A 27,801-nucleotide genomic window follows, 5' to 3' on the forward strand; every position below is an offset into this window, starting at 1 on the left:
GTGTTTCAATATTTTGCCCAGATTTTTTATTTGTTCTCTGCAGGAGGCTTAGTCCAACCAATCTGCTCCACAGTTACTGGAAGCCAGTGCTGTTACATGCCTTTGAATAAACAATTTTTTAAAAAAATCTTAACTTTGATGTGTTAAGAACTCTTGACCAATGGGCCCAAATTTTAAAAATTCAGAAAACAAAATTCAGGAAACTGGATCAGCTTATATGCAATGTATGACCTTGGTTATCTTAGATGGGTAGGGAAGGATTTCCTCCCTCTGCAGACAGGCATATTGTGTGTCAGCATATTGGAGCAGCCAGGCTGGCCCACATGGTATCTGTCTGTCTGATGCTACCATTAAGGGATGTGTTCAGGGGGAGTAGAACAGTTAGTCTCAAAAGGTCATTACATTTCCCAGAATAGTCTATACACCCTTAAAATAACCTGGTAGATTGTAAATGTTCTGAAACTTTACATAGACTCTCACTATCTGAGACACTATATATAGTTTTGTATAATTCGGCATGGGCCGTAATACTAAGGAGACACTAAGGTATTTATTCATTTGGTAAATATTTGTCAAGCCCGGGTCATGCAGGACACTGAAGCACTATCCGGAAGCCATCTCATGGGATGCTTTTGTCCCAACCATGCTCCTCATAACATGGAGCCCTACATGAGTTTTCTGGGGCCGCCATTCAAAGTACCACAGGCCAGGTGGCTTGAAACAACTGAAATTTGGCCTCTCACAGTTTGGAGACCAGAAGGTGTCAGCGGGCTGTGCTCCCTCCAGGGAAGGATCCTTCTCACCTCCTCTGATTTCTGGTGGCCCCAGCCATCCTTGGCTTCCTTGGAGTGTCACTGCATCCCTCCTTCTCCGCCTCCATCACCATGTGGTCTTCCTCCCCACGTGTCCTCTTCTGTCTGTTACAAGAACACTGTCCTTAGATTTAGTGCTCTCCTCACTCCAGTATGACCTCACCTTGATCCTTACCTTGATTATACCTGCGAAGACACTATTTCCAGATAAGGTCACATTCAGAGATTCTGAGTGGTCATGAGTTTTGGGAGTCCCTTTTCAACCCACTATCACTTCCCAGAGGGATCTCTCCCTGCTGCCCAAACTCCTGTTTAAGTTTTAAGGGCTATACTTGGCTTCTGAGACTTGGCGACTTTGTTTTATTTTTTTTTTTTAAGATTTATCTTATTTATTTGACAGAGATAGAGCATAAGCAGGGGGAACGGCAGAGGGCGAGGGAGAAGCAGACTCCCCGCTGAGCAGGGAGCCCAATGCAGGGCTCGATCCCAGGACCCTGGGATCATGACCTGAGCGAAGGCAGATGCTTAACTGACTGAGCCACGCAGGTACCCCTGTTGGTGACTTTATAAACTTTAGGAGCACTGTTGCTATTTAAGACTAGATGATGTTTCCATTTGTCTTTAAACGCTGGCAGCTTTATCCTTCTAACAATTTGGGTTGTCCCTTGTGGTCCCTCTGGTTCTGACATGTTGGTGAGATGTGGCCACAGGAACTCCCCACTGGATCCAGGCCTGTGGACCTCAAGGTTTTGAATACAGACTGTGTCCTTTTTCTACCCATCTTCCAAAACCACGTCACTTCATCAAACCTAAATTATATGAACCAAGGACTGGCAACAATGGTCTGTAGGCCAAACCTGGCCTGTCACCTTTTTTTTTTTTTTTGTAAATGAAGTCTTACTAGAACACAGGATCACTCGTGTGTGTGTGTGTGTGTGTGTGTGTGTGTGTGCGTGTGTGTGAGCAATGGCTACTTTTATGCCAGGACAGCAAAGTCTAGAAGTTGTAACAGGACCAGATGTGCCCAAAAGTCTCTGATCCTTTGCAGGAAAAGTTTGGTGACTCTTGGCCTAGACACTGTATGCTAAACAGTGTGACAAACAGCACGTGGTATACAGAGTGTTAAACTATGAAACATATTAGTGTGAAAACTTGGCACGATCTTGAATAACTTGAATTCTGGAAATTGTGCTCTGGCCACAGTGAGCCGAGCGTGGGCTTACCCTTAGCCTCACACTCACGGGCTCCCCTGGTTTTAATGACTTAGACTCTGGAGCACAGTTATTTCTGCCTGTGAACAAGGAGCTGGGCTCTGAGTCAGCTTTCCCGCTCTGTCTCTAGTGGGTTCTCTCCACCAAGTCCAGTGATCTCCTCCCACTACCCACTTCCTGGCTTCAGAGTGGAACAAAGTGGTGTGTGGGGTGCAGGTGACTGGCTCAAACGTTGGGGAAAACTGTAAATAAGACCTCAATTAAGCAACTCCCTACAAAATCATTCCAAAGGTCAATTCTGTCCAGAAAGCAGAGAGTTGGGAGACCCAGGAAGTACACTTGAGAAATTCTCCATCTCCTCCTCTGAAAGCCAGGAAGAAAGTAGGGGACTGCCGATCACCACGCGACTCTGGGGACATCTAGTGGCGAGGACTGAGTCAGGGAAACAGGAAACCGCCACAGGCGCAGGCCCCATGGCCATGGATCCATCCAGCGGCTCTCCAGGTACCAAAGGCTCTGGGAGGGGAAACGGGCCAAGTCCTAGAATGTTCCTCATCAATGAAGACGGGGTTAAGCCAACACTCACACATTTAAACACCCACACATGGCTTTCGGCTTTCTTGACTTGTTCTTAGAGGTGGGAGCTCTTGTGGTACGAGGAAAGCAGATGGAAAATTCTGGCCGCCGGTTTGAGCACCGCAGCGCGCACTGTGCTGCTCAGGCCTCTCCATGAGGCAGAAGTGGGGAGACCCCACTTGACAGCTGGGGAGGACGTGCTGCGCAGGACGGGGGTGCACCTGCCCACTAAGCCACTCCCAATCTCCAGTTTGCATATTTAACAGCTTCTCAAGGACCGAAAGCAGCCAGTTCTTAAGAAGTGAAGACTGTTGGGCCTTGAGCATTTTCATGGAATGGTCTTTTTTTGTATCATCTGTCACATTGTTCTGGTATGAAATGAGTCTTTTGGGGGACGCCTGGGTGGCTCAGCTGGTGAAGTGTCTGCCTTCGGCTCAGGCCATGATCTCAGGGTCCTGGGATCGATCCTGGCATCATGCTCTCTGCTTCGTGGGGAGCCTGCTTCTCCCTCTCCCTCTGCTGCTCCCCCCACCTGTGCGTGCACGCTGTCAAATAAATAAAATCTTAGGGAAAAAATGAAATGAGTCTTTTGGTATAGAATTTTTAAACTACCTATTTGTGAGACGTATGCATCCGGCTGTAAAGAAATAAGCTTTTATGCTTTCTTGTGGGTAAGGATCTCCAGGAACACTTGGGACACCTGGGTGGCTCAGTTAAGCATCTGCCTTTGGCCTCAGGTCATGATCCCAGGGTCCTGGGATTAAGTTCCATGTCAGGCCCTTTGCTCAGTGGGGAGTTTGCTTCTCCCACTGCCCCTTCTCCCACTCATGCTCACTCTTTCTCTCTAATAAATAAATAAAATCTTAAAAAAAAAAAAAAAGAAAAAAGGATCTCCAGGAACAGAAGGCAGGACTTCTATCCAAGCCCAAGATAAAATGCTTCTTTACCCCCACTTTGTGTCACCTTTTTCCTCCCTTGGACAATATCTACAGATGTTTGGGTTGTGCTGACGGGGTGGGGTGGGGAGAGAGGTGCTGCTGCTGGCATCTTATGAGTAGAGGTCAGGGATGCCGAGGTCCGCCCAACCGACGACCCGGCCCCGGCGTCCCCAGTGCTGAGGGGGAGACACTGGGTCCCCAGATGGCAAACATCCTTCAAGAGCTTGCGATTAGCTGGATAAATGAGTAAACAATGGTATAAGGGCTGGAAAGCAGCTCAGGCCGGATCAGACCGGCAAGGGGAGAAGCAGTGAGCTGCTCCAGCCTGCCACTGAGGAAGGCCCGCAGAGCCGACTTCTGGTTTCATATTGGGAAAAACACTTCCTAGCCCCCCCCCCTCGTCACTCTGTGAACACGTGGGCCCCCCGGATCCCTGTCTTCCTTCCTGGGTACAGCCAGCATCCTTCCTTGCATTTGGATTTTGAGGCCTAGACAGTAACCCCTTGGCGAGCTTGTCCGCGTCTGACGTTGCCTCCTGGGGCTTCCGGATGGCAACCCCGCTCCACTCAACCTCTCTCCGCCTTTCTTTAGAGCTGAGCATGCAGAACTCAGAGGGTGGATCCGATTCGCCGGCTTCTGTGGCTCTGTGTCCGTCGGCGGCAGCCCAGGCTCCCGTGGCCCGGCCTGTGCCAGCCTCCCCGCAGGTAACAGACCAGCCCCTGCTGCTCGGGGCTCGAGCTGTTCTGGGAAAACCAGTGTGGCCGGGGCGGGGGGCACGCATCCTCCTAGGTTTTGAAAAACACCCGAGTCAGCAGAGAGAGGAATCTGTATTTTCCCAAATTAACATCTCGGTCCCAAGGCGGCTGCTGTTGAAACAGCCACACCGTTTGCTCTGTGCCCGCTGCCCCAGCATGTCCCCATTATCTGGCTTTTTTGCTGTTGAAAACGTCCCACCAAGGACTCAAAGATACAAACACCAAAAGAAACCAGCTGAGCCTATTTCTGTCTTTTAAGGGAAGTTTTCTCGCACCTGGGAAATACCCGTTACCCAGGAAGACTATGGATAAGGCACAAAATGGGTTAGAATGCCAGCATTAGAATGGATGTAGTCTTTAAAATTTGCAAGGAGGGACTTTGCACACGAAGGCCCTTGACTTCTGGCTTTTTGCCACGGATGGAAACACACCGCAGACGTAAACATAAAGTCAGTGACTGGAGACCACACAAAGCCGAGGGCGGCGGAACAGCCTGGAAGCTCGGAGATGTGTGCAGAGGCCCCCTGTGGCCACGTGACCACCCCCAGTACGATCCCAGGGGTCAGAAGCATGACGGAATTGATGAAACAGCCGCATAATTCCCCAAGAACAAGAAGACAGGCCTGAGTGGTCTGTTCATCTCAGGATGGATAGTCGGACACGTTTAGCTTTTATTTCCTGCCAATACGGCAGCCCCGGCGTGGGCCTCGGAAGCCCATCCGAGGGGGCGCAGGGGGTGTGATCAGATTCAGTTGTAGCCCAACTGACTTGCTGCCCTGCCCACCGCAACCTGACACATCAGCCGTCCGCCCCGGGCCGCCTTGGGTCCTTCCCGCCAGGCCCCAGACTCCTGTGGCCCCAGGACCTGGCTGGTGCCAGGGTCCCACCGCGGCCACCACGTCCCTCCCCAGTTCCAGGGCTCCCGCCCCTGCTAGAGATGCACCCAGGCCCCCAGCCCCCCCCACGTGCCCGCCCCGCCCCCAGGTGCATCCTCTGCTCCCCAGGCAGAGACTTCCTGCTGCGTATTTGGGGCACCCCCTTTCTGGAAAGCTCCAAATGCTCATGCCCACTGGCTGCCCTGCCTCCCTCACCAGCGAGAGCCTCTCTCCTTTGCCAGAGAGAGGAGTTCCCGCTGCCTCGGGTCCCCAGATACCCTCTTCTCGCTTCACCTCCCAGCCCTGCCGCGTCCAGCCCAACTTCCCACCATGGGAAGGTGGTGTGGACAGCTGTCCAGAGGGTCCTCTCAGCCCGGCGCCAGGGACAGCGCACGTCGCCTTGCAGAACAGGCCCCAAGGCGGGAGAGCTGCTGGGGGCAGGTGGAGGCGCGTGCACTCCTGCGTGCTAGTGAGTGTGTGTGTGTGTGTGTGTGTGTGCGCGCGCGCACCCGTGCACATGCGTGCCCCATCCTCTCCTCTCCTCTCAGTCCTGCTTATGTTTCTGTGAGGTGACAGTGGAGTAGGTGGCGGTGCTCTGGTTCTAATCGGTGTTTGTTTTAAGGACTAAACTCTGACAAGTCTAAATGTCCTTCTCTCCTTCCCTTTTAGAGGGTGTTGGTCCAGGCAGCGGGCTCGGCTCCCAAAGGGGCTCAGATGCAGCCAATCTCCCTCCCCAGGGTCCAGCAGGTGCCACAGCAGGTAACCACAGCACAGGTGCCAACGGGGCACACTAGCACTTAGCGATCCGGAGCCCTCTCTGAACATTGCATCCTTTTCTGTTGCTGCTATTCCATGGTCTTTGATATCTTCGGTCCTTTACCAGAAGGTTCTTTAGGAGCTATGTTAAAAAAGAAAAAAAAACTCTTTTACTGCACAGAGTTTGCAATAAGCCAAGAAAGCTGATGGCCTTTCATTCGTTCAGAAATAAAGCATTTGGGGTGCAAGCCAGCACTTCCATAGAGCCCTGGGGTGCTGAGGTGGACACGCAGAGAAGCCACGTGACTGCTGGACTGCAGGAACGTGGACCGTCCTAGGGAGGCCAGTGTCCTGCCCTCAGACCAGTGCACTGACCCAGGAAGTGCTCCTTGTGAAATCAGGTGGTCCGGGACCAGAGCTTCAAAGCCCGGGCTCACCGGCAGCTCAGAGTCCCTGTCATCTAGAGCACCGGAGGGCAGACCTTTCTGGAAAAGGCCAAATAGCACATTTTTCAGCTTAGTGGACTGGCCGATCCTGACACAACTGCTGAACTCCTGCCACGGTCTCACAGAAGCCGCTGTAGATGTACGCGAAGGGGCGTGGCTGTGTGCCAGTAAAACTTTATTTACAAAAAAGAGGCGGGCCAGGTTTGGCCCAAGCGCTGGAGTTTGCTGACTTGTGCTCTGTGACCTACTGGGTCGAAGTGAGTGCAGCCTTTTGCCTAAAAGGACCCTGAGCATAATTACGGTGCAGCTGAGACCAGAAGGCACACGTCTCTCCCCAAGGGGCCCCGCTTAGGTTGCTGGTGTGTTTAGAGGCCCTTGTCTGGTGGCAACTGGGGCCGCCTTCGGGGTCATGGGCGGGAAGCAAAGGCTCCTGGCAGGTCCAGCAGGGAACCAGTGGCTCTGTCTCAGCATCTTGAGGGAGACACGCCCAGTGTCGTGATTCCAGAAGCTTCCTCTCTGTGGAGCTGGGCCTGCCCCAGCCTTCCTCTCTGGGCAACCTGGACTTGCAGAGTGACTTCTGGGTTTCACCCAGCCCCCTCAGGCACAGCCCACCCCCAGCACGTTAATCCCTGGAACCTTCTCGAGGCACGCTTGTTATTCTCGGGGCTTGTGTGTGTGTGCACCGTGTTGGGTTGTCCTGGGAGGTGGGAATCAGCCCCATCCTGCCGCTCCCTGAAGAGGCTTTAGAGAGAGGTCACAATGAAACCAGCCCCTGATTTTCTCACTCCCAGAGGAGGTTGGGTTAGGCACCACCAGGGCCAGCGTCCCTGGCTGCTGAGGTGCTGAACTGACATTACACAGGTGAGGGCAGGGGCGTGGCGGGCGGGGCTGGGGGCGTCCTGGTGCCCCTCTCCCATCTCCCACTCCAGGCACCCCACTCCCTCCATTCTGCTCAGACTGAAGGTCTCCCCAGTGTGGCTCCCAGGACCCCCCCCCACCGGGGAGGGCTGCCAGAGGCACCCAGAGGGGACATCAGGGAGGCCATGTAGGGTATCACGAGCTCGAGCCCTCTGCCCTGTGGGGTTGAGGGGTGTCTGACCCCCACCACCAAGGTCACATTCCGTCCACAGCTCTGGCTTCTTCTACTGTCCAGTGGGACCCACCCCTGGCGGGCAGGAGGGACTGACCATCCCAGCTCTGCTCTGCAGCTTTGCTCTGAGCTTCCCGCTGGGTTCCTCCCCCTACCCCAGAAAGGGGGCCCCGCCTCGGCACCCCCACCCCCACCCCGTGCTCCCCGGCAGAAACAACTGCCATACACAGAAAATGCATCAGATTGGTAGCAGTTCAATTCCCGCGGGGCCTGTTGGTGACCATTTCTGGTAGTTTCTTGGTAGAAGTGACGACTGTGGTGGGAAATCTGAAATGTAGGAGTAGGTGTTCACCAAAGGCAAGAGGAGACGTGCCCAGTGCACGCCACCAGGAGATCGCCGTGCGTGACACCAGGTATCTGATGTTGTTTCAGGTCCAGTCCGTGCAACACGTGTACCCCCCGCAGGTGCAGTACGTGGAAGGCGGAGACGCCGTCTACACGAATGGAGCCTTGTACGTGGGTTTCCCCTCCCCTCGGAAGGGCCCTCCTGGTGGGCACGTGTGGGCCTTGTCCAGAACCTTCCCCCAGGACTCCCTCCTCCACCACCTTTCCCACTTGGGGCTCTGTGTGCAGAAGCTCCTCCTCCTCCTCTGGGTGATGTTGGAACTGTCACAACAGTCCCAGGACTTCAGAGCCCTGTGGAGGATTTCAGAAATCTCCAGGCCGTTATAGATCTCACTCCTGGAAAAGGCAGCCTTTCAACAACACACAACGAAACAAAACCCCGATCCGGCTGTTAAGTCTGAAGATTCAGTCTTCACAATCCAGAAACCATTTCTCTCTCTGCCTTCTCATCCTTGCCTGTGTTCACCTCTGGCTCTTTATGATGTTGATAAAACTTGATTTTCCGTTTGTCAAGGACTTCTAGAGTGTTCTGCCTTCGAACTCTGTGGTGTTTGGGGCACAAAATGATACATTTCCCATGAAGCTCATTGCCCTCAAGACACGAGCCCTTTGGTTCGTTTGATTTCCACGACCTCCTTCCAGAAGTTCAGGGATCGGGTGTGAGGGGGCCTATTGTGCCCCCCGGAGCTGTGCGAGTTTCTGCAGCGCAGCACGGAAGCACACTGTGCACACGCAGATGCACGACAGGGCCCGAACAGCCCGGGAAATCGGAGCAAGGTCTGTAGGTCGCCCCACTGTCAACTTCTCAGACTTGATCCTGTGCTACAGTTAGGTAGGCTGTCACCCAGGGAGGCGAGACAGGGGTGCAGGCCTCCTGGAGGCCGGTTAGAGAGGCCTCGCTGCCACCCAGAGGGACCAGCCCTCGAGACACACCCCTAAGCTCCAGGCACTGCCTTTGACTGGGACCAGCTCTCCACGAGGCAACAGAACCTAAAAATCTGAGTCTCAGAGCACAGGGTTAGTCATTTAATCCAAACGGTGAAGGAACATCAGAAAATTCTTGGTATCGCTCAGAACTTCTTTTTATTACACAATTTCATTTTGCAAAAACTTTGTTTTGAGAGAATCACGGGCCCTCGGGAAGTTGCAGACTTGGTGCCGAGTTGTGTGTGCCCTTTACCCTGCCTCCCCCAGGGGTGACCTCTTCTGTGACTGTAGCACAGGGGGTTGACACTGGGATGCACTGTCAGCCTCTATCACAGGTACCAGCCTGCACGCATTCGTGTGCATGCGTGTGCGTGTGTGTGGTCCAGGCCACTTTACTCTGTGTGCAGATTGCGTGTAACCACAGTAAGACACAGAATCGTTCCATCTCCACAAAGGAGCTCCCTCTTGCAACCCATTTACACACTTAGAATTCTTCAGCAGTAGTTTCGATGAGTCATCCTGTGATCCTTAATATTTCCAGAAGTGATCACTTTGACCTTTGCACTGCCCTGACACTTCATGTCTGAATCACCCCGTGCGTTCGGTCTCAAGGGGCTCCAGCTTTGATTGTGAAGTCTTGCTGGATTCCCGTGAGACTCAGAGGAGGCCCTTCTCTCTTCCTGACAGACGGACGGCCTATGCCTACAACCCCGAGCCTCAGATGTACGCCCCCAGCAGCGCAGCTTCTTACTTCGAGGCCCCGGGCGGCGCCCAGGTGACCGTGGCAGGCTCCTCCCCGCCGGCGGTCCCCTCCCACAGCATGGTGGGCATCACCATGGATGTCGGGGGGAGCCCCATTGTCTCCAGCGCGGGAGCCTATCTCATCCACGGGGGGATGGACAGCACCAGACACTCCCTGGCCCACACTTCCCGGTCATCGCCAGCTACGGTATGTACGAGGCTCTCGGGGGCAGCAGGGTAGACCCTGAATAGACCCTCCTCAGCGGCAGGGATGGTGAGTGGAAGGCAGCCTGGGGTACTGGAGCCGGAGCCCTGCCACCCGGAGGGGCGTGTGATCTGAGGCAAGTGTCCACCCCTGGGGACCAGGTACTCTGGTAAACAAAGAGGGCAGAAGGCCCCTGCCGGGCTGCCGTGGAAGTCGTGTCTGAGTCCTGAGTCCAGCATGGCCACCATTGGTGTCGCTGTCACAAACGCCCAGGCCCGTCCATCCACGTGACCACTGCCTCTGTCTTGGGAACTGCACCCACTTACTGCCCCACGCTCCTGCCCCAGACAGTCCGTGGCCCACTTTATAAATGCGTCTGCTCTTAAAGTCTATTTTCCATGCTTACTTTTACTTCATTTGGAAAATTAACACAGAGTAAAATTGACCGACTTTGGCGTGCAGCCCTGAGTTTTGACGCAACAACCTCATGTCACTGTTGCCACGGTCAGGGTGCAGAGTGGCTCCTCACCCTAAAATCTCCCTCCTCCCACGGCCCACAGCCCCTGGCAAATGCTGATTGGTCGTCTGTCACTCTAGTTTTGTCTTTTCAGGAGTGTCGTATAAACAGAACATACAGTAGGTAAACTCCTGAGGCCGCCCCTTTCACTCACTCTGTGCCTTTGAGACCCTTTCAAGTTGTCACACAAATCAGGACTCGCTTCTTCTTTGCTACTGGGTAGGACTCTGTTACACCATGGCTCATTCATCCATTCACCATTTGAGGGTCATTTGGGCAGTTTCCAGTCTTTGCTGATTATGAATAAAAAGCCTCTGTAAGTATTCGCGTACGGCTTTTTGTATGGACACATGTTTTCCTTTCTTTTGGATAAATACCTACAAACGGGATTGCTGGTTCCCACGGTAAGTGTATGTTTAACGTTATTGGAAACCACCAACAGTTTTCCCAAGTGGTTGTACCATTTTGTGTTACCCTCCCCCCCAATGACGTATGAGTCCCTATGCTCCACCTCGTCACCAGCACTTGGTGTTGTCGACCATTCTTCATTTTCGTCGTTCTGATAGGCGTGTAGTGGTATCTCACTGTGATTGTGACTTGCATTTTCTCAGTTGCCAAGGATGGTAAGCAGCTTTTCATGTGCTTGCTTGCCTCTCGTTAGATGCTCTTTGGTGACCTATCAGTTCAAGACATTTGTTTATTTTTTAACTGGGTTGTTTGTTTTCTTACTGTTGAGTTTTGAGAGTTCTCTACATATCCTGGATACACGTCCCCTGTCAGATGCGTGGTTTGCAAGTATGTTCTCCCAGTCTTTAGAGTGTCTTTTCATTCAAAGCTGTGTCGAGTGTTTCCTCTCATTTCACCATTTTGTGGGCTATTTATATAATTGTAGATTTTTCTTTGTAAGTTTTAGGTCATTCTGTCTATGAGATTTTGACTAAGCAGCATTAGACCTGTAGATCAATTTGGGGGAGAACTGACATCTTGACTCTATTGGGTCTTCCCATCCATGAACATAGTATGTTTTTTTCCCATTTATTTAGATCTTTGATTTCTGTCATCAGCACTTTGTAGTTTTTAGCATGCAAATTCTATACATATTTTGTTAGATTTATGCCTTAATATTTTATGTTTCTGGAGCTACTATAAATGGTATTGCTTTTTTTTAAAGATTTTATTTTATTTACTCATGAGAGATACAGAGCGTGAGAGAGAGGCAGAGACACAGGCAGAGGGAGAAGCAGGCTCCATGCAGGGAGCCCGACATGGGACTTGATCCCGGGTCTCCAGGATCACACTGTGGGCTGCAGGCGGCGCTGAACCGCTGTGCCACCCAGGCTGCCCAATATTGCTTTTTAATTTCAGTTTCCAGCTGTTGATTTTTGGCTGTTGGCCTTGCATCCTGTGGCCTGGCTGAACTCACTTGTAAGAGCTGCAAGAGTTTTTTGTTCTTTGCAAATAGAAACAATATTATTTCTCTTTTTCCAATCTAGATGACTTTTATTCCTTTTTTTTTTTTTTTTTTTTTTTTTGTCTTTTTGCACTAGCTAGGGCTTCCAGTATGGTGTTGAACAGGAGTGGCAAGGGTGGACATCTTTGCTTTGTTCCTAATCTTAGGAGAAAATCTTCAGTCTTTCACCACCAAGTGTGATATTGGCTGTAGATTTTCATAGATGCCCTTTTTCAGGTTGAGGAAATTCCCTTCTGTCCCTCATTTTCTGCAAGTATTTATCATAAATGAATATTAATTTTTGTCAAATGTTTTTTCTTCACTGATACGATCATGAGTTTTTTCTTCTGGAGATTGTTAATGTGATGGATTACATTCACTGAGTATCAATTAGAAAATAACTTCGTCTTTTGGTGTTGAGTTAATAACCTCTTGAAACAGAAGGTGATGCTCTGGGGGCGCCTGGGTGGCTCAGTCGGTTAAATGTCTGGCTTCAGCTCAGGTCAGGATCTCAGGGTCCTGCGAGTCAGGCTCCCTGCTCAGTGGTGAGCCTGCTTCTCCTTCTCCCCACTCGTGTTCTCTCCTGCTATCTCTATCTCTGTCTTTCTCTTTCAAATAAATTAATTAAATCTTAAAAAAAAAAAAAAAAGAAGAAGAAGAAGAAGAAGAAGGTGATGCTCTTGCCCCATCCCTGTTCTTTTCGTGCTTGATGTGCTCTGGGGCTACCTGACCTCAGAGAGCACTCCCCTCTGGTCTCACTGTCCGCTATGTCCAGAGTGCTCCCTAGGACCTGGTTCTGTGGGCAGGGTGAAGAGAAGTTACTTGCTTTCCAGAGGCACCTCGCCTCACTCAGTCCCTGCAGCCCACCAGGGCCTGGGCAGCCATAGGCATCCACACACGTTCTCCCTTGGAAGACTGGCTGAAATGATGTGAGTTTCGAGCTGGCACTGATGAGAAGGCATTCCTCACAGGCCACATGAACTGTCACGGACATGACAGGTTCAATGGTAGCAAATTGCATCAGCGCATAATAGCAGAATATACTAGGATCACAGGCCACAGATTTAGTGAGAAACCACAATGTTCTCTATGGTCCACACTATCCTACTGCAAGCAAATGTGCAGCCCTGACCCCAGGCCACTCAGCTTGAAGAATCATGTTTTTCAATCCATTGGGAATCCATGAACAGGCTGTGTTTGACACCCCTCTCCGTGCAAGCCCCGGGAGTGATCATCTCAGAAGGCAGTCTGAGTGCTGACCCTTCCTGCTCTGTTGTTCATCAGCTTGTTTTGGCAGGAGAACATCTCACGCATATGCAACAGAGATCTGAGGGCCTTTCCAGGAGCCGAGAATCAGAATGGCCTTGGGATTGGAATAGAATTAAAAGAGGGCTCCTGCATCCAACACTTGATGCCGGCCAGCTTTTTCTGTCAGAATTTTCAGATCTTAAATTAATTCTGAAAACAGAGCATGAAGACTGCAGGGAATCACCCGTACAGCCTCAATGAGAGATTTCAGACTTTTGATGGCAGATTTTCTTGAGACTTTATTTCATCAGTATTACATAAATCTTAAAACTTAATTGCCCAAATGGAGAGTTTTTAATAAAACCATTTTCTGTTGCACTTTTATTAACCACACAGAGCACAGGTTCTAAACTCAGAGGCTTGGTCTTGCTGTTTCAGCCCAGGATTTGCCCTTTGAGTTGTGTCAAGCGGAGGCTGGGGGCTCTCGGGCTGCACAAGGCAGAGACCCTACCACCCCGACAGCTGCCCTCGGAGGGCCCCTCCTCCCTCAAGACTCTCCAGCTGCAGGAGGCCATGTGTACAAACAAGTGGTCCCCACGGGCCACACAACAGGAACTGATGAAGACAAATGGTCTAACCAATTCTTACCATAATAAAAATAGAGCATTCCTGCCCATGGGGGGACATACCATTGCGGTGGCTCATCGGGGCCTCTAGGTCTGGCCTAATGAAGGATAAGCTGACCCAGGGGTCACATTCCCATCTGAGTGGCGTCTTTGTGAACTCTACGTTTCCAGGAAATCGGAGTCCTGGCTCACAGGTAGTGGCAGCTCTGGGTATTCAGATCATGCAGAGGTCAGGATGGTGTCTGCCCTAGCGACTCCACTCAGGATTGCTACACACCAGGTCCATCAGCACGTGCTGCGCCGAAGCCAGAAGGGTGAGAAGCGAAGTCACCTGGGAGAACAGTGGCAGGTGGGTTCTGAGCGCTCTCTGGCTGCTTTCCGCTACCAACAGAGCTTGTGTCAGCTTTGCGGCACCTGAAGCAGCTTTCAGATACGTCTAGGATTGCACCATCGATTTCGTCCTCCCCCAGATGAAGAAAACCCTCATGTGTCAGGTTTGAGAAGCCAGCGTGTCAGCAGCCCAGCCCCTTGGGACGCTGTGAGTCTTCTTCGAAAATCCTGAGATCTGGTTCCCAGTATTAAAGGTCACGATAGTTAGGGCCCTGGACTGATGGATTCAAGTTCTACGACATACATCCTGGAGATATGCCACTTGAAATCACAGGAGTTTCTTTATTGGTGTCATCAGAAACTCAGCTCCTACTTCAGCACGCAGGGAGGCATCATGCCCCTGATCCCCGGCCCACGTGGCTTCAGGAAAGCCGAATCTTGTATTTGCTGTCCAGCTCGTCAGCGCTGAGTCAAGGCCGGGGAGTCTGTGAATGGACCATCCATGGCTCCCTCCATGTCTCAGCTTCCCACACATGCCCCTCCAGTGCCACGGTGACCCTTCCAGGTGGCCCACGGGGCTGGCGTGTCACCCACACAGGTCACAGTTTACAATGGATCACCAACCACAAAACGTGTCTTCTCTGTAGCCTGTGTTTCCAGTGAAGATGCAAGATATCTAAACTGTCCTATGACGTCACACATGTACCAAGCATTTGCTGGAAGCCTCCTCATCCTCTGCACATCAGAGCAAAAACGTTGTGAGCAAATGCACGTTGTTTGATAAGGGAGTTTTGCCAAGAGCATATCTGCTTTTTTTCCCTGACGAAACTATCATCACTTTTTTCTTTAATCGAATAGGCTCCTTTTTAAGCTCACTTTAGGGTCACAGAAAAACTGAGCAGGATGTAGGAGAATCCCCATAGCCCCCCTCCACACACACACACTCACATGGTTTCCCTCATTAGCCTTTCACAGAAGTCAGTACATTTGTTACTGTCAATGAGCCAGTCTTGACACGTGGTTACTATTAACCAATGTCCTGGTTGACATTAGGGTTCAGGCTTGGCGCCGTGCCTTTTATGGGTTTTGACAAACATTCACTGATACCATCACTTCTTTTTTTTTAAAAGGATTTTATTTATTTGAGAGAGAGAGAGAGAGAGACAGTGAGAGAGAGCACAAGCAGGGGGCAGAGGGAGAAGCAGGCTCTGCGCTGGGCAGGGAGCCCGATGTGGTGGGGCTCGACCCCAGGACCCCAGGACCACGACCTGAGCCGAAGGCAGACGCTAAAACACAGAGCCTCCCCCTCCACCCCAGGGGCTCCAATATCATCACTTCTGAGGCTGGTTTTGCACGTTCCTTTGTAAAGGCAGGAGCGGTACCTGTGCTCACTCAGGAGCACAGCTTTGAAAGAGATCTGAGGTTTGCACAACTCTCTTCTGCCTCCGGTGACAAAGTTAAAGAAAGAGAATGTCATCCTGGAAAGAAAGCACTCTTGTGCACTTGTTCGGAAAAGTCTCAGTTAATTTACCAGCGAAGTCATCGTTCCTGTTTGGAGTGATATAAACCCGCTTAGAATGTCAAGGGCGATGGTGGACAAACGGGCCGTTGATCTAATAAAATCATCTGCCACTCTGCCCATTTCTCATTTTTCTGGTATTTTCTTCACGGCTGTGTGTGTGAAATGACCACAGTGTATGGCTCTGGACTGGATCCTGGTCCAGAAAAAGGACGCCAGTGCAGTGGTCGTCACACTCTAACGAGGCCTTTCATTGGTTCATCGCTGTGAACGGGGGTTGATTTCTGGGTCTTGATCCTCCTGCTGAGGTCATGCGAGATGCTAACATGTGGGAAGGCTAGCCGAAGGGGATTCAATTCTTGGTGCTATTTTTCCAAAGTCTTTGTAAGTCTGGAATTATATCCAAATGAAAAGTTTATAATTTTTTTAATTAAGTAGAACTCTGTTGTTTTAAGTTCTAGGGGGATCCCTGGGTGGCGTAGTGGTTTGGCGCCTGCCTTTGGCCCAGGACGCGATCCTGGAATCCCGGGATCAAATCCCACGTCGGGCTCCCGGTGCATGGAGCCTGCTTCTCCCTCTGCCTGTGTCTCTGCCTCTCTCTGTCTCTCTCTCTCTGTGTGACTATCATAAAAAATAATAATAATAAATAAATAAAGTTCTAGGAATTACGAGAACTAAACATGTCAGCTGCTGAAAATGATTACTGTTGGCGCTTAGTACACGCACAGTACCGTGCAGCCATCACCTCTATACCCTTAGCATTTTTAAAATTCGGTTTCACAGTAAGGTCTTACAAATCCATAATGTGTGATTCTTGGTAGAATTATGGGGCAGCGGGGAACAGCAAACTACAGCCCCACAGCCAAATCCAGCCAGCTGCCTGGTCTTGTAAATAAAGTTTTATTGGCACACGGCCACACCCATCCCTTCACTTGTTGTCTGTGGCTGCTTTCCAACCGCAAGGACAGAGCTGAGTAGCTGTGGACAGACTTTCTGGCCCACAAAACCCAAAATATTTACTATCTGGCCCTTTACAGAAAAAGTTTGCCAACCCTTGATCTATAAGAACTGGCTCAGAAAGATAAATCACGAAAGATTCAGTGATAAACGCATGTAGTGGAACTGAATACGTAGCACAACCCCAACTGAGGAGAAAATCATTAAAGCAAATGTGAATCTGATAGAATGCTCCTGAAAGGACCCATGCCAGGTATTAGTAAAGGCTTATCCTCCTGTGTGGGAATTGGGTGGCGCCAGGGAGAAGTTGAGGCAGGACTTGGGTGAGGTGTGCCGGGCCAGGTGCCCAGGGCACCGAATTTCAGGAGGCGCTCACCTCCAGGTGCCATCCTTGCCCTGACACGATCTTGAGAATGAGCACTTCCTTGAGTTTGGTGGCCCGGGTGCCTCGTCGGCCCCACTGCAGTCCTGGCCCTGAGTGGACACTGTCGCTGCCGTAATCAGACTTTTGTACAGCAAACCTGTATAACAGTACTTACGTGTTCTTAAATGTTTAATTAGCAAAATAAAAATGGGCGCAAACAGATTTAAAATGCCCTATTTTCCCCAAGCCAGCGCCCCCTGCCCCAGGGCAGGGAGCCCCAAGATTCTCTCCCATCTTCCCACCTGGCCCTTCCCCGCGGGCTGTTTCCTTTCTGCAGGCTGAATTCTGGGACTTATATCCTGGCCCTCAAAGTTCCAGCAGTGTCTCTGTCTGCCTTTTATTTTATTTTATTTTTTTATTTTTTTAAGATTTTTTAAAAATTTATTTATTCAGAGAGAGAGACAGAGAGAGGCAGAGACACAGGCAGAGGGAGAAGCAGGCTCCATGCAGGGAGCCTGATGTGGGGACTTGATCCCGGGTCTCCAGGATCACACGCCGGGCTGCAGGCAGCGCTAAACCACTGCACCACCGGAGCTGCCCTGCCTTTATTTTATTTTATTTTATTTTATTTTATTTTATTTTATTTTATTTTTATTTTATTTTTTAGTCTGTCTTTTTTTTTTTTAAGATTTTATTTATTTATTCATGAGAGACACACAGAGAGAGAGGCAGAGACCCAGGCAGAGGAAGAAGCAGGCTCCATGCAGGGAGCTGATGCAGGACTCGATCCCGGGTCTCCAGGATCACACCCTGGGCTGCAGGCGGCGCTAAACCGCTGCGCCACCGGGACTGCCCAATCTGTCTTTTATTTATTTTTTTTTTAATTTTTATTTATTTATGATAGTCACACAGAGAGAGAGAGAGGCAGAGACACAGGCAGAGGGAGAAGCAGGCTCCATGCACCAGGAGCCCGATGTGGGACTCGATCCCGGGTCTCCAGGATCGCGCCCTGAGCCAAAGGCAGGCGCCAAACCGCTGCGCCACCCAGGGATCCCCCAATCTGTCTTTTAAACCACTTTCCAAGTTCTTTAAAGATCCAAAGGAGTTGCTCATAAAGCATTTATACTTCTGTTTCCTCGAACTAAGCTAGGTCTGCGGAGACAGGGTAACTGGAGTGCTCCTCTGTCCTTGTCCTCACTCCTCCTCGGCCTTTCCAGGGAACATCCCCTCCCTTCCTGCTTCCAGCTCCCAGGGGCGCAGTCCCACGTGTTGGATTGTGGCCCACCCGTCCAGAGATGCCGCTGTTGCTCCAACACTGGTCGTTGCCGGCCCCGGCAAGGGTGACCCCTATCTAGTGGGCCCTTTTAATGAGATCATGGTGTTATAAATGGAACAGCCACTTGGGCATACACTCAAAGTGAACCCCACCCTCCCTCAGGAGCCCCCGATACAACCCTTACATCAGGTGGAAGCTTGCTAGGATTATACCTGAAAGGAGAGGGATTTCCTAAACAGTTGGCTTATTTTAAGATACGTGGGAGCTATTAAAACAGGTTCTGGGGGTCCCTGGGTGGCTCAGCGGTTTGGCGCCTGCCTTCGGCCCAGGTTGTGATCCTGCGGAGTCCCAGGATCAAGTCCCACATCAGGCTCCCTGCATGGAGCCTGCTTCTCCCTCTGCCTGTGTCTCTGCCTCCCTCCCTCCCTCTCTCTCTCTCTCTCTCTCTCTCTCTGTGTGTGTCTCTATCATAAATAAATAAAAAATAAATCTTTAAAAAAAAAAAAAACAGGTTCTGGAGACACTGTATCTTTGATCGAGTCCTTAGCATTTTCTGCCCTCCTTCCCTTTAAAGCACCGTATGTGTCCTTCCCTCCCCCTATATTCTGTTGATACTTCATGTAGCATGAACATGGTACTACGTGGCCGGTAAAAAGGAATATTGCTGCATTGCATTGAATCAAAAATAAAAACGAAGCTCCTGATAAGTCAAGAAACATGCATAAGCATGTGCACGGTACCGAGATGGAAGGAAACTGCTGGAAGTTCAGGAACCAGAAATGATTTTAGGGAAAGCTGCGGGGGGCCTCGGGTGGGGCGGGGAGGGGCACTACTGCGGCCATCCTTGGCTCCTCCTTACCGTGTGATATACGGGCCTGTGCATGTAGCACCTTGATTAACGCTTTTTAATAGCAGAAAGTTAAACTCCAGTCAAATATAAAATTTAGTTTTTATTTTAAGCATATTTAAACACGAACTTCTCCAGCCACTGAGAGGATCGAACAAGGCGTTTGTACTCGCGCAGGGAGAGTCGCTCCGGCAGGTGTGTAAGGAAGACTCGGACTTGAAGTCAAGTGCAAGCGGGCGGGGCTCCCGGGCGGGGCTCCCGGGCGGTGCGGGGCTGGGAGGTGGCGCCGCAGCGCCCTCTGCCGGCCAGGCGTGCGCACTGCGCCCTCCGCGCTGACTGGGGCCTTCACCGCCTACTGAGGTTTACACCAAGATTTAATTTTAAAACACAGTGAACACCTTGGGAGGTTCCCCTGTGCATCAAATTAATTTCCTGCATCCGTGGGTTTGATCAGACCCTATTTAATCGCAACGGGTTCCTCTGGATGATCTTTATGCAGCAAGCTCTAATTTGTGTTATTTTCCACAATACTAGTAACTCTGCAGTTTCTATAGCAGGCAGTCCTAAGTATGTCCGGCACTCCTCTGGGTGTCCCCAAGACCCTCCCAGGGCCCTACAGGGTCAAAACTGTTTTCATCGTCATACTAAGCCATCAGCCGCCACTTTCCCTGCGATGACATTTGTGCTGATTGTGCAAATTCACTATCGATGAGCCCCCCGGGGCACAAATGCAGGTGCAGGGCAAGGCAGAGGCGTCAAACTCTCCCAGAGGTCACGGTGGTCTTCAGCACCCTGTACTCACAGTGAAAAGGAAAAGAGAAGCAGCGTCTGGGGTACTGCGATTTCCCGTTAAGGTGCACCTACCGTCCTTGATGGAGCAGTAAACGTTATTAATTGTATTAAATCTCAGTGCTGGAGTTCACATATTCCCAGTATTCTGTGGGAAAAAAAGACACTTCTGCCAAAGTAGGATGATTGTCGTAAGGAAAGCCACCGGGCAAATGGTTGTGAGCCAAACCAGCCACTTTTGTCATGAAACACTGTTTGCTTGAAGGAATAACAGACAAATGAGGATTATTGAGACTTGGGGATTTGGCAGACATTTTCTCAAAAGTGAACGGTGTGAGGTGTACGTATCCAGGAGAACAGCTGGCTGATTTGGTTGCCAATACATTTTCAACCCCCCAAAAGTTAGAATTTGGACCTGGGTAGTGATATTAACGAGTGTGAGTTTTCAATTTGTGTAGAATTAGCAGCATGTCAACATTTGGAACATCTGCAAAGTCAGTGAACCAGTATTTTGCAAGTGACTGGTGCGTGAGGTTACAAAAGCACACATGTGGGAAGAAGATCCATTCAAATTACAAGGGGAAATAATGGGTTTTTTAATTAGTTGTATATTTTTAATCAAGGCCAAATTCACATGACATAAAATTAATCATTTTAGCCACTTAAAAGCATACGATTCAGTGACAGTACATTCTCAATGTTGTACAACCATTCACTTATCTAGTTCCAGAACATTCTCATCACCCTTGAAGGAAACTCTGTAAACTGGAGACTCTGACTGGTTAGCAGTCACCCGCTACCCACCCCCTCCTCCTTCAGCCTCTGGCAACTACTCTGCTCTCTGTCTGTGGATTTTCCTGTTCTGGACATTTCATATAAATGGCATCATGCACTATGTGGTCTTTTGTGCCTGGCTTGTTTCCCTGAGCATCATGCTTTTGAGGCTCATCCACACTGTAACATGTATCACTACTTCCTTCCTTGTTGTGGATTAAGAATATTCCGTTGTAGAGGTATACTACGTTGTGTTGATCCCGTCATCTGTGGCTGACACGTGGATTTTTTCAGGTTTTTGCCATGGTGAATCATGCTGCTATGAACATTTGTTTTTATTTTTTTTTTTAAAGATTGTATTTATTTGTTCATGAGACACACAGAGAGAGGCAGAGACACAGGCAGAGGGAGAAGCAGGCGGAGCCCACGGGGAGCCCGATGCAGGGCTGGATACCAGGACCCCAGGATAATGACCTGAGCCAAAGGCAGATGCTCAAGCACTGAGCCACCCAGGCGCCCCCTGCTATGAACATTTGTGTACAATTTTTTCTGAATACCCCCAGGAGTGGGGCTGCTCGGACATAATAGTTTAGCTGAGTGTGTGTGTAACCTTTGGAGAAACTACCAGACTGTTTTCCACAGCAGCTGCACCACTTTACGTTCCACCAGTCATGTGTGAGGATTGCAGTTTCTCCATATCCTCACTGACACCGGGTTTTTTTCTTTTTTCTTCCTTTCTTTTTTAATAGCCATACTAACGCATATGAAGTGGTATCTCCCTGTGCTTTTCGTTTGTATTTCCCTAATGGCTAATGATGCTGAGCATCTTTTATTTTAATGTGCTTCTTACAGACACGTCTGTTCAGTCCTTTGCCCATTTTATTTTAATTGGTCATTTTGTTGTTGACTTGTGAGAGTGCTTTATATATTCTAGATACAAGACCGTTCTCAGGTATACAATTTGCAAATATGTTCTCCCATATGGATTGTCTTTTCACTCTCTTGATAGCGTCCTTCGACATACAAAAGGTTTTAGTTTGGGTGAAGTCCCATTTATCTCTGTGACGATTTTTTATCTTTTATTTGTGCTTTTGGTATCATACCTAAAAATCCATTGCCAAATCCAAGGTCATGTCATGAAGATAAACATATTTATTGTACATGATTACTGTGTTTTCTTCTAAGAGTTTTAAAGTTGTCGCTCTTATATTTAGCTTTTTTTTTTTAAAGATTTATTTATTTATTTATTTATTTATTTATTTATGATAGAGAGAGAGAGAGAGAGAGAGAGAGAGAGAGAGAGAGAGGCAGAGACACAGGAGGAGGGAGAAGCAGGCTCCATGCCGGGAGCCCGACATGGGACTCAATCCCGGGACTCCAGGATCGCGCCCCGGGCCAAAGGCAGGCGCCAAACCGCCGAGCCACCCAGGGATCCCCTATTTAGCTTTTTAAATTCATTTTGAGTTGATTTTTGTATAGATTGTGAGGTAGGGGTCCAACTCCATTCATCTGCATGTGGAAACCCATTTATCCCAGCACTATTGGTTAGAAAATTTACTCTTTCTCCATTCAGTGGTCTTGACAGCCTTGTCAAAAATCAGTTGACCATAGACATATGGGATTGTTCCTGGATGTTTAATTCCATTCTGGTGACCTATATACGTCTATAGGTCTATCCTCATCCCAGTACTCCACTGTATGGTTACTGTAAACTCTGTAGTACATTTTGTAATCCAGAAATGCGAGCCTTCCAAATTTGTTCTTCTTTTTCAAGATTGTTTTGGCTTTCAGGCTCCCTTCAATGCCGTATGAATTTTGGGATCAACTAGTCCATTTTTGAAAAAGCAGTTGGAAGTTTAATAGAGAATTTGGATAAAGATTGCATCAATCAATTTGGAGTGTTGCCATCTAAATATTGCATTTTCTGATCCATGAACATAGGATGTCCTCTGTTTATGTAGGTCTTATTTAATTTTAGTCAGCAGTGTTATAGTTTTCAGTATACAAGTATTTTACCTCGTTGGTTAAATTTATTCCTAGGTATTTTATTTTCTTTGATGCTATTAGAAATGAGATTGTTTTATTTCACTTTTCTATTGTTCACTGCTGAGAAATATAACTGGTTTTTGTATGTTGATCTTGTATCCTACCACTCTGCTGGGTTTATTTATGAGCATTAATAGTTTGTTGTTGGGTTTTTTTTTTTTTTTTTGTGGCTTCTTCAGGATTTTCTGTGTTTAAGACCATGTCATCTGCAAATAGAGATAGTTTTACTTCTTCCTTTCCAACATGGATGTCTTTTATTTCTCGCTGTTGCCTGATTGCCCTGGCTCGAACTTCCAGTACAGTGTTGAGCAAAAGTGGGGACAGGAGACAGACACACAGTGGTTGGAAGAGGTGATGGGTGAAGCAGGAACCATCTCATTCCTGCACTCAGCCCCAGGAGCCCCGTCCAGCTGCACTTTTCCAAAATACGTGTTCCACCTGCTTTTTTGCACAGGCATCGCTGAAGCCCGCCTTCCCTACGTGTTTGAGGAAAGTCAGGGTGGGCCCTGGGATTATTTCCTCCCATTGCAGCTATCTGCCTGTTGTGGTGTCATAACGCAGATTTCCCACTTCCATGTCACATGCACAAGCAGGTGTCAAATTCAGCATGTACAGATGTGGTGGGAGCTGCACCCAGCTGGGTGTTTCCTCCTAAGTATCAGCCTACTGGACCCCCTCAGCTCCTTGCCTTCATGAGGTCCTCGGCACCCAGCTCATGAGCCCCTTCCCCCAGGAAGGCCTCCCTGTTAGCTCCCCATGACTGATCCCACGACTCATTCTCATTCCTATGTCACCCTCTTTGCTCAGCTCATGCTTTGGAAACATTCAGGAGCTTAGCCCTGTGACATGTCCAGTGGCCCCAGGGCTCTGTGCCTCCCGATGGCAGGGCCAGGGTCTTTGGCCTTGTTGATATCTTCCTGGAGCACCCAGGAGGGAGGAGACCCTAGGCTCTGTGACAGAACAGGCTGGCTTGCAAGTCAGTGCCACCAGCTGTCCTCGGGTGGACAGCTGATTCTCCCCAGCAACCAATGATGGGTCCAGGGGAGCAGCGGGTGATTATTCTGCTGGCTTTGCTTCTACCTGAACTCCCACCTCGGCTCAGTATCCACGCTGTGCACAGCACATGCAGATGTGCTCAAATGCAGCTGCCTGTGTTTGCAGAATGCTTTGTTGTGCTGCTCACGCTCCCCAGGCTCCCGCGCTCACCTGCATGGCAGGAGTAATGCTCCGGACCCCAGCTTTCACTCGCCACCTAACCACACCACCCCCACCCGCGTCAAGACTTGTTTTTATTTTGTAGGCACTTGAATCATTATTTGGATATTAATAAAAACAAATCTTGGCTGATGCTAACCATCTGATTTCCTTTTTTTTTTTTTTTCCGTTTTGTTTTGTTTCTGCACACATTTTCTTTAGCTTGAAATGGCGATTGAAAACCTCCAAAAAAGCGAAGGGATCACTTCACACAAAAGCGGTTTACTCAACAGCCATGTAAGTGTGTGTCGACCGGGCGGCCTGCCCTGCCACGCTCGTAACCTTTGTAGGCATTTTAAAAACATGCAAAGACCATGAAACGACCCCTCTCAAGTGCTGAAAGGTTTGGAGGGGGGGGGGGAACCAACCTAGAATTTTATATCCAGCAAAAATCCCCTTCAGCAAAAAAAAAAAAAAAAAAAAAAAAAAAAAAAAAAAAAATCCCCTTCAGCAGCGTGAGGGAAAGGGTCCTGCATTCGTACAGGTGGCTGGTAACAGCACGTACCCTTCGGGTGGTCGTGGATGGAAGCGTGAGCTACGTATCGCGCGCTCCCTGCAGGGCCTGGCAGGCACCAGGCATTATAAATGAAGTGATGCTAAGATAGGCAGCAACACAACAGAAAAGGCAGGGCTGGGGGCGCCTTAACTTAATGACTCTTAGCCGCATTTCCTATGATCTATGATCAGCTCCTTAGGAAAAAAAAATAATAATATGACAAAAGTGCAAAGCAACAAATTTCTACTGATTTTGACTGTATAGGATCTTTCTCCTTTGCTCTCCTCCTGGGGAAACCGTGACGGTAACTCCTGTACCACGAGGCAGCAAACGTCCCTGTCTCTGGGTGGCTTCGTGGGGCGGGATTGGACTGGCGGAGGTGACCAGCTAAGAGTCTTTATTTCCTAACTAAGACCCTGTCAAGACTCTGGTACTGGCCAACATGCACAGTGAGGTGTTGGCTCAAAGGGCAGTGATGCTGGGGCAGAAACTCAGCTAGGGAAGATCTAGAAACTTCTAGGTTTCTGGGTTGGCACAGGTGTGCTGGGCCGATCCCCATACCCGTGATGAGGGCCCTGCGCTCCTCGGCCTTGGAGGGCCCGGGTCACTGGCAGGAAGGGCAGTCTCACACCCATTATCCAGGAGAAATAAATACAGAAATAAATCAAAGAGCATCAGGCCCCTGCTGAGGGCTCTCCCTTCGGGCTTCGTGGCTCATGGCCTCCCTGTCACCAGTTCCTGCTGGATGAAGTCAGCCCTGTGGCCAGATCTGGGGGGGAACAATCTGCAGTGTGTGTTGCTGAGAAGACCCCACAGTCTTAAACTCAGGGCACCGTGCGGGCAAGTCTGCGCAAGGCATTCCCCGTTCAGCAGGCCCTGAGGCGAACACGCGGGGTCTCGACAGCCCATGGGCCCTGGCACCAGGGCAGCCCCGAGGGAGGCCGGATGTGGGGCACAAACCCCAGGCAGGCAGAGGTCCGCAGGAAATTTAAAATGTCTGGGGGGGGCAGCGCATGAGCCGCTTGCCTCTGGCTGCAGGGGTGCTTCTGGCTTCTAACCCTTCTCCTCTGGAAGGAGGCTTCTCTGACTGCTGCCCTGCTGGTTTGGTTTCTGAGCAGGAAACCCTCCCCGCGTCCGTTTCTCCCTGGCTGGGTGTTGTGGGGTCTCGTTCTGGCATCAGGAGCTGTGGGAAGCAGGGTCTGCTTGGTGACTTAGAGAATAGAAATAAGATCTTTCTGAAAAGCCGACCCACGTGCACTGGGGTGACAGCCAGCTGGAGCTTGTCCTGGCCAGTGTGAGAGCCAGGAGGGAGACAGTCCTGGCGCCTGGATGCGGCCCAGTGTCCCGCAGATGCACCTGCCCTGTGGCGGCCAGCCACACTCACGATGGTATTCACCATGGCCACCCGCAGCTGACAGTGCTCTAGTGTGGGGCGACACGGGCTGCGTCTCGGCTCCTTTGCCAGCCCAGCCCTAGGGCACCTATGCCGGATTGGGGACCCTACCCCCATGGACCTGTTCTCCTGGTGGCCTCCCAGCCGATCCTTCTCAAACAGCATGGGCTGCAGAGCTGTGCTGAGCACAGGGAGCAGAAGGAACAAGGAGAGGAGCTCAGCCCAGGGAGCTGGGAATGCGAGGGCAGTAGCCAAGCAGGTGTGAGAAAGTGCACCCAGGTCACACCTAAGTGCGTGAGCTAGTATGGGATGAGCGGGGCTGGCGAGGAGCCCCGAGTCTGGGAGGTGAGACACTGCCTTCCAGACCCAGCCAACGTTGGGGTCACCTGGAACTTCACCAGCTGCCCTGGAGGGGCTGACACCCAGGGGGTGTGCAGGTGGGAAGGAACTTTCCAGCCTGGGGTCGAAACCCCCAGAGGAGGAAGTGGGCCTTGAGTGGTCTATTAGATGGGGATGGACAGATATGGTGGATGAAAGGGAGGGGTAGCTGTTTGCAGGGAAGGAGGTGAAGCGCTTGCCCTGGGGGTGAAAACCCCTTGCCCCACCGCAGCCTCCAGTTGGATGCAGTCACCAGGGCGTGTGGCCTGGGGGGACTTCGGTCAACATCCCCACCTTGAGCAGGGGAGGGACCGTCCCCCAGATCCATGTGCAGAACAACACCCCCACACACAGCGCCCCCCCCACTGGTTCACAGTCACCGTCACATGGGGGCAGCCGTGGTCTGCTCCAGTAAACGCTTGTTATTTCTAAACCCTGGGAGGAGGACCTGCTTGTAGGTTAATAGTATTTAGATTATATGGCTTTTTTTTTTCTTTAATTGAGGGCCACAAATTGCCAAAGATCACTTGGTCTTCCGTTGGTGGCAGATGACAAAGCAGACCTTGCAGACCAGGATTGGGGCTTGGCTAGAATCGGCAGCTTCACCGGATGGGCCCCTTGTCCAGAAACTGCTCCAAAGGATCGTGGCAAATGTCTCTCGCAGCTGTCTTGGTCAGACTGCTGGTCTCTTCCCTGAGGTCCCCTCACCACCTTGAGGGACCCCCCCCCCCGGTTCCCAGTGGGAAAGGCTGTTTCCCAGTGGGCAGCACCACCTGGCCTCTCCCACAGCTCCACCCTCGAGTATCCATCCACCTGCCAGCCTGGAGCTGCAGCTCATCACGCCCCATGTCCAAAGCTAACCCCTGCGCCTCCCACCATCCTTTGCTGCTCACCCTCGCTTCCCGCCCTCCTCCCAAACCCCACCTCCAGATGCTCTTGACCTCACCCTCAGAACGAACCCGAATCTGACCATTCCCCCTCCTCCACCACCACAGCCATAGCCGCCCCCCACTTCATCTCGCCCGTGCAGTGTCACAGCCACCGCCCGGTGAGCCCTTGGCTGCTGCCCTCACCCAGATATCGTCCAGGCCCTTCTCACGGCAGCCGCCAGAGTGGTCCTGAAACCACTGAAAGTGACTGAAACCAAAGTCAGATCATGGAACCTCTCTGTTTAGAAGCTTCAAGTTCCCCCCATCACACTCCCAAGTAGAAGCCAGATTCATCAAAACAGCCTCTGGGGCCCTGCCCCACCTGCCCTGTCCCCCACCTCCCCTCCCCTCCTCCCTCTGCTCCAGCCACACAGACTCCCTCACTGTTCCTTCAACACACCAGGCCTGGTGCTGCCCCAGGGCCTTTGCACAGGCTGTTCTCTCTGCCTAGAATGCTTCCCCATGGCTCCCTCCGTCATGACTTGACTCATTGGTCACGTGAATCAGCTTCCCCTCTGTCACAAAAGGGAGAGAAAGCCTAACTGGTTGTTCTGGGGGCTGCTAGAGGTGTCAGGTCTCTCTGGAGTTCCTTCTGCTTGGGAAGAACTTGCCGAGCTAACCACACAGCATTGATGTCAATGCCCACAGAATTACCCAAGTGAGGAGATCCATTTTTAATTTCAACAACCCGGGGCTGGGGGGTGGTGATGAGCCGAAGCGATCGTTCTCCCCGAACGCTTCCTCATACATGTGAACCATCCTGTCGAGGGTCCCCTCCAGCTCACCACCCACCGAAGCCGACCTCACCCTTCTCACCTAAAAGTCCCAAGTTCCTGTCCTGCCCCCAGAAGATTCCCTAAGAAGCGGCACT

General features: G+C 50.6%; 1 protein-coding gene across 4 annotated transcripts in view; it reads left to right on the forward strand.

Moving 5' to 3' along the window:
• Positions 1 to 27,801, forward strand: part of RFX2 (regulatory factor X2) — a 97,734-nt gene that overhangs the window by 52,013 nt on the left and 17,920 nt on the right. For 3 of the 4 annotated variants that reach the window (XM_072787627.1, XM_072787629.1, XM_072787628.1), the window contains exons 2-6: positions 4,129 to 4,241; positions 5,837 to 5,926; positions 7,892 to 7,971; positions 9,479 to 9,740; positions 23,897 to 23,971. In XM_072787627.1, coding sequence (XP_072643728.1) covers positions 4,137 to 4,241; positions 5,837 to 5,926; positions 7,892 to 7,971; positions 9,479 to 9,740; positions 23,897 to 23,971 — 612 coding nt within the window. In that variant the 5' untranslated portion in view covers positions 4,129 to 4,136. The remainder of the gene's footprint in view (positions 1 to 4,128; positions 4,242 to 5,836; positions 5,927 to 7,891; positions 7,972 to 9,478; positions 9,741 to 23,896; positions 23,972 to 27,801) is intronic. The other variant, XM_072787630.1, reaches the window with a different exon arrangement.

The sequence above is a fragment of the Canis lupus genome, chromosome 19 (genome assembly GCF_048164855.1).
Source record: "Canis lupus baileyi chromosome 19, mCanLup2.hap1, whole genome shotgun sequence".
Taxonomy (NCBI): Eukaryota; Metazoa; Chordata; class Mammalia; order Carnivora; family Canidae; genus Canis; species Canis lupus.